General features: G+C 41.9%; 1 protein-coding gene across 1 annotated transcript; it reads left to right on the top strand.

Annotated features, from left to right (window-relative positions):
- The first annotated feature begins 8,114 nt into the window (after positions 1-8,114).
- LOC121535074 (stress-associated endoplasmic reticulum protein 1) lies at positions 8,115-11,239 on the top strand. Its single transcript, XM_041841775.2, has 3 exons — positions 8,115-8,313; positions 8,734-8,809; positions 10,656-11,239. Exons 1-3 carry the CDS (start codon positions 8,230-8,232, stop codon positions 10,694-10,696), a joined length of 201 nt encoding a protein of 66 aa, XP_041697709.1. The 5' UTR covers positions 8,115-8,229; the 3' UTR covers positions 10,697-11,239.
- The last annotated feature ends 1,348 nt before the right edge of the window (positions 11,240-12,587 follow it).

Raw genomic sequence — 12,587 nt, 5'->3', positions numbered from 1 at the left:
AGTATAGCCTATAAAAGAATGTGTGCCTATTTGAGCTGTCATTGTGACTCTTCAGACAGTCACAAATGTGATAGGCCTATGCACAATTCACTACATAGGCATCTCTGTCACTGTCTGTTAACAATCCAGTGAGGCATGAGGGAAAATCATATCTTATGTCCTAGAGCCTGGCTATTTTCCTATCCTGTCCCAATGTCACTGAAACCCAAAATCCTGACTCCCGTCTCGCGTAAAATTCGTAACTTTATTCTGTAATCCATAGGTTGCATTATCAAAGCACGTCTCTCGCCAATGCATGTCAAAAAACCGCTTTTACATTTCCCCCACATATTGCTACCCAGCTTCGGTAGAGAATGTGTGATCAACAAACAGTATGCGAGTAGATATGGATATTTTTTAAACAGTTAAGATACCTTGATATTTAAACTATGTCCACTCTTCATCTCCCCATTATTCATGAGCTGATCTGCTATCTGTTTGGGCTTTACGGAAGAGTGGCCAGGAAAAAGCCATTGCTTAAAGAAAAAAAAGAAGCAAAGATTCTACGTTTGGTGTTCGCCAAAAGGCATGTGGGAGACTCCCTAAACAAATGGAAGAAGGTACTCTGGTCAGATGAGACTAAAATTGAGCTTGTTGGCCATCATGGAAAACGCTATGTCTGGCACAAACCCAACACCTCTCATCACCCCGAGAACACCATCCCCACAGTGAAGCATGGTGGTGGCAGCATCATGGTGGTGGCAGCATCATGCTGTGGGGATGTTTTTCATCGGCAGGGACTGGGAAACTGGTCAGAATTGAAGGAATGATGGATGGCGCTAAATACAGGGAAATTCTTGAGAGAAACCTGTTTCAGTCTTCCAGAGATTTGAGACTGGGACGGAGGTTCACCTTCCAGCTTCCAATTGAGAATCTGTGGTATGACTTAAAGATTGCTGTACACCAGCAGAACATATCCAACTTGAAGGAGCTGGAGCAGTTTTGCCTTGAAGAATGGGCAAAAATCCCAGTGGGTAGATGTGCCAAGCTTATAGAGACATACCCCAAGAGACATGCAGCCGTAATCGCTGCCAAAGGTGGCTCTACAAAGTATTGACTTGATTCACAAGAAAAATGATTTTGCATCTTCAAAGTGGTAGCCATGTTGTGTAAATCAAATGATACAAATCCCCCCCAAATCCATTTTAATTCCAGGTAGTAAGGGAACAAAATAGGAAAAATGCCAAGGGGGGTGAATACTTTCGCAAGCCACAGGAATTGCTTTCCAAACTGTATGTTTTCCCCGCAATTGTATATTGAAATCTGCAAAAGGCAAACCGACAGCCGCAACCAACCATAGAAATATTATCCATAGATGGCAGTTCCCATTCAAGTTAAGACTGGCATCCATTGCTAGTGTACCCATGAGCGTAACCCTTTCCAGCAGTAAATTACCTAGTGGCCTCATGGGTGGAATGTTATAAATATTTTTCATAATTTCATAATTAATAAACATGATTTAAAATAAAATAAAATGAAAATCCTGTGTTTCTATTTCAAATAGTTGTGTTATATGTCAGTCATCTGTGATTTGCAAATAAATTCATTAAAAATCCTACAATGTGATTTTCTGGATTTTTTTTCCTCAATTTGTCTGTCATAGTTGACGTGTACCTATGATGAAAATTACAGGCCTCTCTCATCTTTTTAAGTGGGAGAACTTGCACAATTGGTGGCTGACTAAATACTTTTTTCCCCCACTGTACCTCATCTCTGTACCCCACACATACAATTATCTGTAAGTCCCTCAGTTGAGCAATGAATTTCAAACACATATTCAACAGGGAGGTTTTCCAATGCCTCACAAAGAAGGGCACGTATTGGTAGAAATATAAAAAGCAGACATTGAATATCCCTTTGAGAATGGAAAAGTTAATAATTACACTTTGGATGGTGTATCAATACACCTTGTCACTACAAAGATACAGGCGTCTGTCACGTCTACTCCCACTCGACCACTCCGGCGCTCGACGTCGCTGGTTTACTAACCACCGGTCCTGGCAACCTATCATTACGCACACCTGGCAACCTTCATCACCACACTTGCACCTCATCATTAGGCACACCTGGACTTCATCACTTCCCTGATTACTTCCCCTTTATTTAGCCCTCTGTGTTCATCAGTCCATAGGTGGGAGCAGTCGAATACGACGTAGGAAGGTCTTGACCGACTGAGGGGTGGAGCATGGCGTCTTCAGCGAAAAGACGAGCAGTTGGAAAGGGAGTAAGTCCCGATGATAGTGAGGATAACAGCTCGGATGAGGGATCGGAAGACGATGGTGATTCAGGAGAGGAGGACAGCGATTCAGAAGATGAGAGCAATGAAGAGGTCAAGGCCGAGGATAGAATAGACGCCGGAAGGGAAAGGAGGGGGAAAATAGAGTCCTTAGAGACGGCAAGAAACAGATATAGGTTTGGAGAAATGCAGTATTATCATAAGGAGACGTATACTTGGATGAAAGAGGAGGAATGGAGGGAAAAAGAGGCAAAGAAGGTCTAAGAGAGAGAGGGAGGAAGATTGTGAGTTTGAGTCAGTTAAAAATGGCAGGAAAAAGGGAGAAGGTTTGTTAAAGAAGAGTGGTAGGAAATGTAAGCAAAGTGAGCTGAAGACAGGAGTAGAAATGGAAGTGTATGAGGGTGATGTATTGGAGGTGGAAGTTGTGGGAAGTACTCAGAGCCTGAGGATTGCACAGCGGGTCAGGATAAAGACGAGTCTGTGACAGTAGGAGTGAAGTTTGTGGAAAATCCTTGCCTTTTGGCTGATCCAATTGTGGCTTCAAGATGGGTGAAAAGAGCGTTGGGTAAAGTGGAATCGGTGAGGGTAACTAGAAGTGGTCTAGTGATAATTGTTTGTGTTTCTGTTGGGCAGAGGGAGAAGGCGCTCAGAGTTAAACAAATGGGTTTTGAAGTTGAGTCTTTGCCTAAGAAAGTGAGGTTAGGATATATAAGTTATCCAGTGCGAGCATATGTGCCGAATACCTTAAGATGTTACAGGTGTCAAACTTATGGGCATGTGGCAGCAGTGTGTAGGAGGGAGATTCCAAGGTGTGAGAAGTGTGCAGAAGGGCATGCGACAAAGCAGTGTGAAGCAGTGGGGAAAGTGGTGGTGTGTGCTAATTGTAGGGGTGGCCATGTGGCTGGGGATCAGACATGTCCAGTGCGAGAGAAGCAGGTTGAGGAATCCAGGGTAAGAGTAGAGAAGAAGTTGTGATATGCGGAGGCAGTGAAGAAAGTAGAGGAAGATGGGTCAAGGGGGAGGGATCCTGAGAGGAGTGGTGTGAGTAGTAGATCTGTACCAGTACAGAGGGATAAACCAAAAAGTGATATATGGTTCAGCAAGATTGGATTTTTAGCGTTTATAGCAATGGTTATTAATTGTACTGCAGGGATGGAACGCAAATCGAAGAAAATGGAGGTGGTGGTGGCAGCTGCAGAGAGATATTTGGGTGTGTGAGACTTGACAGCAGAAGAGTTACAGGGAGTGTTAAGTGGTGATGTCCCATCAATTCAGGTTGAGGGCATGAGGTAGGAGTGAGGGTATTTAAACAGTAGATAAGGATGGGGTTAATTATTAGTAGTAGTGTTGAAGGTGTGAGTGTAGTGTTAGATGGTAGGATATTTATTTGCTTTGGTTTATTTTATTTTTCAAGGAAAGATAAGGGAGTTGAACTCCAGTCTAGTAGGTGGCGGTAATGCAACAAATTGGATGCCAACCGCCGTTAAACCTCATTGAAGAAGAAGAACAGTCCATAGGTGTTATTGATTGTGTCTCACGTTCAGTACGCTTCCCATGTTAGTTATTTTGTATCGGTTCCGTATTAAACTCACCTTCTGCACCTGCTTTCTGACTCCCGGCGTATAGGTAACAGCGTCCTTCCTAACTCTGTTGCGGAGAGGAAGGAAACCACTCAGGAATTTCACCATGAGGTCAATGGTGACTTAAAAACAGGTAGAGAGTTTAATGGCTGTGATAGGAGAAAACTGAGGATAGGTCAACAACATTGTAGTTACTCCACAATACTAACCTAAATGACAGAGTGAAAAGTAAGAAGCCTGTACAGAATAAAAATATTCCAAAACATGCATTTTACTCCTGAACTTATTTAGGCTTGCCATAAAAAAGGGGTTAGTTCAGCTTTTCATTTTTAATTAATTTGTTAATTCTAAAAACATAATTCCACTTTGACATTATGGGGTATTGTATGTAGGCCAGTGACACAAAATCTTAATTTAATCCATTTTAAATTCAGGCAGTAACACGACAAAGTCAAGGGGTGTGAATACTTTCTGAAGGCACAACAGGGAGGCAAACAAAATGGCTAGAGCAGAGGCACAGTTATAGTGGTGAGTTGTATCTCCAGTGGTGTTTTTACATATTGTTTTAAACATGAGCTGGTTAAAAAAGAGGAGGAGTCGCCAGTCACTGGTACAGAAATGGAGAAACGCTTCACTGTACTGTCAATGTTATGTCAGCACTATTGCCTTTGTGTAAGTAGGGTGTGTAGGGTCAGGGTGTGTATGGTTGGTGGCTCGCATGTCAACAGCTCATATAGGCACGGTTTAGCTGAAACTCATCTCTTGACAGATAGGCTGGTAGTCTTAAAAAAAAAAAGTCAACTTAAATGGTGCTCACATAACTTTCATTAGCTGGCTAAGATTAGCATGCAGCTGTCAGTCAGTGCCCTATTTGTTATGTCTCTGCTACACGTGGAAATCACCAAAACATTCCCACCCCGAAAGCCTGAATATGTATTAGCAGCCTGTGTCAGTCTTCGAGGTGGATCCTAAACAATAATTTCCGCTCTAGGACTGGAATTACAGGAATTACTGGAAATAGGTGCGGCAACTTTCCCTGAGGCTCTTTACTTTTCATTTTTTTATTATCTCAAGAATTAAAAGATTGAATTATCTCACTGGACACAACCAAGTGACTAATAATCTGCAATCATAACTGTCACCACTAACCCTAACCCATGCTTTTCATGTAATCTAACTGTGGATTGAATTCGGAAAGTATTCAGACCCCTTGACTTTTTCCACATTTTGTTACGTTACAGCCTTATTCTAAAATGGATACAATTATTTTTCCCCCTCATCAATCTACAGACAATACCCCATAATGACAAAGTGGAAACAGGTTTTTAGAAATGTTTGCAAATGTATGAAAAAACAAAAACAGAAATACCTTATTTACATAAGTATTCAGACCCTTTGCTATGAGACTCGAAATTGAGTTCAGATGCATCCTGTTTCCATTGATCATCCTTGAGACATTTCTACAACTTGATTGGAGTCCACCTGTTGTAAATTATATTGATTGGACATGATTTGGAAAGGCACCCACAGTTGACAGTGCATGTCAGAGCAAAAACCAAGCCATGAGGTCGAAGGAACTGTAGATAGAGTGCCGAGACAGGATTGTGGCGAGGCACAGATCTGGGGAAGGGTCCAAAAGATTTTTGCATCATTGAAGGTCCCCAAGAACACAGTGGCCTCCATCATTCTTAAATGGAAGAAGTTTGGAACCAACAAGACTCTTCCTAGAGCTGACCGCCCGGTCAAACTGAGCAATCGGGGGAGAAGGGCCTTGGTCAGTGAGGTGACCAAAAACCTGATGATCTCTCTGACAGAGCTCCAGAGTTCCTCTGTGGAGATGGATGAACCTTCCAGAAGGACAACAATCTTTGCAGCCCTCTACCAATCAGGCCTTTATGGTAGAGTGGCCAGACGGAAGCCACTCCTCAGTAAAAGGTACATAACAGCCCGCTTGGAATTTGCCAAAAGGCACCTAAAGGACTCTCAGACCATGAGAAACAAGATTCTCTGGTCTGATGAAACCAAGATTGAACTCTTTGGCCTGAATGCTAAGTGTCACGTCTGGAGGAAACCTGGCACCATCCCTACGGTGAAGCATGGTGGTGGTAGCATCATGCTGTGGGGGTGTTTTTCAGCGGCAGGGACTGGGAGACTAGTCAGGACCGAGGGAAAGATGAACGGAGCAAAGTACAGAGAGATCCTTGATGAAAACCTGCTCCAGAGTGCTCAGGACCTCAGACTAGGGCGAAGGTTCACCTTCCAACAGGACAACGACCCTAAGCACACAGCCAAGACAACGCAAAAGTGGCTTCGGGACAAGTCTCTGAATGTCCTTGAGTGTCCCAGCCAGAGCCCGGACTTGAACCGGATTGAACATCTCTGGAGAGACCTGAAAATAGCAGTGATGCTCCCCATCCAACCTGACAGAGCTTGAGAGGATCTGCAGAGAAGAATGGGAGAAACTCCCCAAATACAGGTTTGCCAAGCTTGGAGCTTCATACCCAAGAAGACTCAAGGCTGTAATTGCTGCCAAAGGTGCTTCAACAAAGTACTGAATAAAGGTTCTGAATACTTATGTAAATGTAATATTTCCGTATTTTTTTTATTTTTATAAATGTGTAAACATTTCTAAAAACCTGTTTTGCTTTGTCATTATGGGGTATTGTGTGTAGATTGATGAGGGGGGGAAAAACTATTTAAATCAATTTTAGAATAAGGCTGTAATTTAACTAAATGTGGAAAGAGTCAAGCGGTCTGAATACTTTCCGAATGCACTGTATACTTAACAAAAATATAAACGCATCAATTTCAACAATGTTACTGAGTTACAGTTCATATAAGGAAATCAGTCAATTGAAATAAATTCATTAGGCCCTAATCTATGGATTACACATGCCTGGGCAGAGGTGCAGCCATGGGTGGGCCTGGGAGGGCATAGGCCCACCCACTTGGGATCCAGGCCCAGCCAATCAGAATTAGTTTTTCCCCACAAAAGGGCTTTATTACAGACAGAAATACTCCTCAGTTTCATCAGCTGTCCAGGTGGCTGGTCTCAGATGATCCCGCTGGTCAAGAAGCCGGTTGTGGAGGTCCTGAGCTGGCGTGGTTACACATGGTCTGCGGTTGTGAGGCTGGTTGGACGTACTGCCAAATTCTCTAAAATGACGTTGGAGGCGGCTTATGGTAGGGAAATTAACATTAAATAATCTGGCAACAGCTCTGGTGGACAATCCTGCAGTCAGCATGCCAATTGCACGCTCCCTCAAAACTTGAGACATCTGAGGCATTGTGTTGTGTGACAAAACTGCACATTTTAGAGTGGCCTTTTATTGTCCCCAGCACAAGGTGCACCTGTGTAACAATCATGCTGTTTAATCAGCTTCTTGATATGCCACACTTGTCAGGTGGATGGATTATCTTGGCAAAGAAGAAATGTTCACTAACAGGGATGTAGACAAAGTTGTGCACACAATTTGAGAGAAATAAGCTTTTTGTGGGTATGGACAAATTCTGGGATCTTTTATTTCAGCTCATGAAACATGGGACCAACACTTTATATTTTTGTTCAGTATATTTGTAAATTCTGATCATTGTTTGTTTGGGAATCATTACCCTACCTTACATTTCCCTCTATACAAGAATAAAGACAGTACTGAAATCTGAATCTGAAATGAAATTGCCATTGTCAATGCATTGCTCAAATGAACAGAACACTTTTTTTTTTTAACAGATAAAGCAACACCTCAAGGCACAACGCCTCTCCCCTATTTGACCTAGATAGTTTGTGTGTATGTATTGATATGTAGGCTATGTGTGCCTTTTAAAAAATGTATTTTTTAATTGATGTAGTTATGTCCTGATCTTGTCTATTAATGTTCTGTATTATGTCATGTTTCATGTTTTGTATGGACCCCAGGAAGAGTAGCTGCTGCTTTTGTAACAGCTAATGGGGATCCTAATAAAATACTAAATACCATCCAAGTCAAGTGCATTAGGTTTGTTTTTACTACATCAAAGTCGAAATAGTTGAAGCACTAGAATTGTGGACCTGGTCAAGGAAATAGGAATTATCCATAAGCACACGGACCGAAACTGCACTAGCAAAGGCAGTATTGTAAGTGCTACTGTGGAATGATCGAAGTAGGAAGAACTATATTGCCACACCGTGGGCGGCGGAAAGATATACCAAGTAAACATTGCAAGTTCGAAATGCGGTCTTCCTGTGTGGGCGGGGTTAAGATTTGTATACGTAGACATTTGCACTGCTTTTATTCTTCCTTTTGAAAAACTGGGTACTCTAGACTAGAGCCAGCAGTACATCACTCACATTCCTAATTTGTTGTAAAAATTAATAATAACCTACTTATTTGGAAGATGGTCGCCAAACAGAGGATTCGTATGGCCAACGAAAAACACAGCAAGAATATCACGCAAAGAGGCAACGTAGCCAAGTCCACGGTAACATTTTAACCATTTTCTTTCGGTTTGGGAACGTGTTAAGGAATATGTTAACGTTACGTAAATTGGTCAAAAGTGAACGCTTAATTGCGTGATTGTTTGGTAGTTTTTTTTTTACATTCACATATATCAAGGTTCCTAGCCCATGTGCCAACAGTTCATGCTGTCAATCTTTGGTCAGCTGTAATAGTATCCATTAAAGTAAATTTTAACATCATGTGAAGTTGAGTTACATTTTTATTTAAACCGCTGTATGTTTCTGATTAAGGTTTTTAGACGTATACATGTTTGACGTTTGCTGTTATTGCGTCCAAAATACCACAGTCTTCTACATTTTCTGCAGTTTCAAAACTGCAATTTTTTTTGGTACGGGTTGCTTTTGACATGATAGCATGACGTGTACTGTATTTGGTTTCACAGAGAAACCCTCAGGATGATAAGGTGGCCGTGGGACCCTGGCTGTTGGCGCTCTTCATCTTTGTGGTGTGTGGATCAGGTGAGTTGTGTTGACTCTTACTAACCGCTCTGAAATTGCTCCCACAAAATATCTTAACTAATCTTGAATGACCAGGTTGCTCGTGGGAGTTTCGCCATCAGCTCGAAGATGGTGTCACCCCACCCCACACACACATTTTAGTGGCCCCGCTTGACAGCGGAAATGATTTTTTTTACGTTTGTTAATTTTGTGCAATTCTACACATTTTACCATGGGGTGTAGAGAAAATGTTGAAGTTTTAAATCAAGTATGCTGCAATTCTACAATTTTTGCAATGGGGCAGAGAGATATGTTTTCAGTTTTTAATATCATATCTGAGTGAAAATGACTAACAAAATCAATGGGGACCTGCCAGTAATTGGACTAAGATAACAAGTTTAGATAGCTGGCCACAAAACTAACTTGGCAATCTAATAAATGTTTTGCTGACATGGGCTAATTGACTGACTTATCAGTGACTGACTTAACAAGAGAGAAACTGCTGATGCACAACCAAATTTGTGGGGGGGATTGCTCTGAGGACCTTCAAAGGCCCGCGGGGCCCCAGTTGCCCATTGCTGACCTAGACACTTTTGTTGATCTGAAAGGATTGGATAGGTGTATCCAGCATTTTACTGAGCTTGTCATAAGGCCAGATGGAACCATATTGCTTACCTATCTGATCCTTTTAGTGTATAGGAGAGTGGTCCCCGAACGTAAGCCTATGCAACATTAACCTATTAAAAACAGTTCTGTAGCAATGAGGTTTGTAGTATGCTATATATGCCCAATACATTATTGGCTATGCTTGAATTGCCCTGCCAATGTTGTTCTTCTCAAAGCATTTTAAAATGATATTTCAACTTGAGGTATATAATCGCACTGGTAATAGATCATCATTTGTTGTATTACTTGTGAGGCACAGCTGAATGAGCATCAATTGAAATAATGTGCTTTCTTTATTTTACTGGACTGATTGTGCCTGCATCTGATGGTCAGTCTCAGCGGAGGGAGAGCATAAGAGGGTCCGCCTCTCTCCGTCAGACCATCCCTCAGCTCTCCCCCCTCCACTAAGAGTAAGACTGACCAAAAAGGTGACACCATCTTCGAGCTGATGGCGAAACTCGAGTCTAAAAACATAGATCTCATAACCTTATCTCACAAAGTCTTTACAGTATTCAAACCAATGGTCCCTTTAGGGGTTTGTTAGTCTCTTGTGACAACCTTAGGGTTTTGTCAGCCTTTGTACACATTTTTTTGTCAATGTTTGCCTTTAACAGGCAATATCAACGTGCTTGTTGCCTACCTCAGCTAATATTGGGGAAGGACACAAGTTTTTATATTCTAGGACCTCCGCCAGCTAACTGTTGGAGACTGTTTGTCTTTTATCCTGGGTCAGATAATCTGGACTGTTTCTGTGTGGTCTGGTTTGACATTTTGGCTTACTACCTTGTTCTCCTGCTTTTGTTTGTCCCAGTCCAAGCTTTTATTAGTCAGTGGGTTTGGTAACACTTTAAGAGATTCCAGCAGAACATAATTGAGCAATTACATTAGTCACCTTGGAAATATAAATTAATACCTTGCTGGAAAGGAGGGATATAGTCACACTGGCGAGTTAAATGAAAGAAGAAAATGGGTAAAGTAGACTATTCCGGCGGAACATTCTGGTCAGTTCCCAGCTGTGTTCCGAGCTTCAATGACGACTGCTGTCGTCAGTGAATAAAAACCTTCACTTTATTAAAACGCTTCGTTCCAGGTCAGGGTTTTCCAACGTCATTCAAGGGATTCTTTAACTTGGCTAGTTTCCTTGTCCATGAACTCCAGTGTAGATTTATTTTCTTAACATTTGAATTCTTTCTCTCCACAGCTATCTTCCAGATAATTCAGAGCATTCGAATGGGCATGTAGGATGACATGTTCACCCCGTCCATTCCACTCAGTATCTGTCCAACCAAGAAACACCTCTGTCTCCGCTCTATGACGTCCCATTATCCTTCACTCAATATTCTCAGTCTTCTTAAGCTGCACAAAGCTAGGCCAAGGACGATGAGCCACTGTCTTGCACTTTTAGTGACTTTTTGTTCTTAACTTTTCTTATTTTGTTTCAACCTTTTCTATATTATTTGTCTTTCTGGTTACTTTTGGCAAGCTCTATCAAGTCATTCCTTCCTTGTGCCTTAAATGATAAAGGTGAACACTTTCCAGCACAAAAAAAGCCATAAGGTTCATTCCAATAGTGGGTTTTCTGAAATAATAAGGTAATGTGTTCTGTCAATCTCAGGCAAGTTGGCCATCTTGTGGAATCATGAGCTCTGTTTCTGTTTTTTTTTTGGAAGTCTTATTTGCCACCACTTTGTTGTAATTTTTGTGTAATATGAACAATACAATTTCCACTTTAATTTAGTATATTGAAAGAAATTAATTTAATAAAAGATGATAATTGGTACATTATTTTGTGAGCATTTCTTATTTGAGATACATATCACCTAGAATAAATACTCACATATTTGGATGTGTGTAGTATACTAGCTAGTGTAGTGTCCTGAAAATGTATTTGCCTGAGTAGAGAATAAACTCTTTAGCCTCATCCACTGCCAGTTCGTTGCCACCAATGATGTATATAAACCCTGGATTGCTGATGCTACAGTGAGGGGGAAAAAGTATTTGATCCCCTGCTGATTTTGTACGTTTGCCCACTGACAAAGACATGATCAGTCTATAATTTTAATGGTAGGTTTATTTGAACAGTGAGAGACAGAATAACAAAAAAATCCATAAAAACGCATGTCAAACATTTTATAAATTGATTTTTGCATTTTAATGAGGGAAATAAGTATTTGACCCCTCTGCAAAACATGACTTAGTACTTGGTGGCAAAACCCTTTTTGGCAATCACAGGCCAGACGTTTCTTGTAGTTGGTCACCAGATTTGCACACATCTCAGGAGGGATTTTGTTCCACTCCTCTTTGCAGATCTTCTCCAAGTCATTAAGGTTTCGAGGCTGACGTTTGGCAACTCGAACATTCAGCTCCCTCCACAGATTTTCTATGGGATTAAGGTCTGGAGACTGGCTAGGCCACTCCAGGACCTTAATGTGCTTCTTCTTGAGCCGCTCCTTTGTTGCCTTGGCTGTGTGTTTTGGGTCATTGTCATGCTGGAATACCCATCCACGACCCATTTTCAATGCCCTGGCTGAGGTAAGGAGGTTCTCACCCAAGATTTGACGGTACATGGCCCTGTCCATTGTCCCTTTGATGCAGTGAATTGTCCTGTCCCCTTAGCAGAAAAACACCCCCAAAGCATGTTTCCACCTCCATGTTTGACGGTGGGGATGGTGTTCTTGGGGTCATAGGCAGCATTCCTCCTCCAAACACAGCGAGTTGAGTTGATGCCAAAGAGCTTGAGTTTGGTCTCATCTGACCACAACACTTTCACCCAGTTCTCCTCTGAATCATTCAGATGTTCATTGGCAAACTTCAGACGGGCCTGTATATGTGCTTTCTTGAGCAGGGGGACCTTGCGGGCGCTGCAGGATTTCAGTCCTTCACGGCGTAGTGTGTTACCAATTGTTTTCTTGGTGACTATGGTCCCAGCTGCCTTGAGATCACCGTTCTCATGATCATTGCAACTCCACAAGGTGAGATCTTGCATGGAGCCCCAGGCCGAGGGAGATTGACAGTTATTTTGTGTTTCTTCCATTTGCGAATAATCGCACCAACTGTTGTCACCTTCTCACCAAGCTGCTTGGTGATGGTCTTGTAGCCCATTCCAGCCTTGTGTAGGTCTACAATCTTGTCC

Source organism: Coregonus clupeaformis, chromosome 21 (genome assembly GCF_020615455.1).
Source record: "Coregonus clupeaformis isolate EN_2021a chromosome 21, ASM2061545v1, whole genome shotgun sequence".
In the NCBI taxonomy this organism is placed as follows: Eukaryota; Metazoa; Chordata; class Actinopteri; order Salmoniformes; family Salmonidae; genus Coregonus; species Coregonus clupeaformis.
This window is presented reverse-complemented; position numbering and strand designations above follow the sequence as displayed.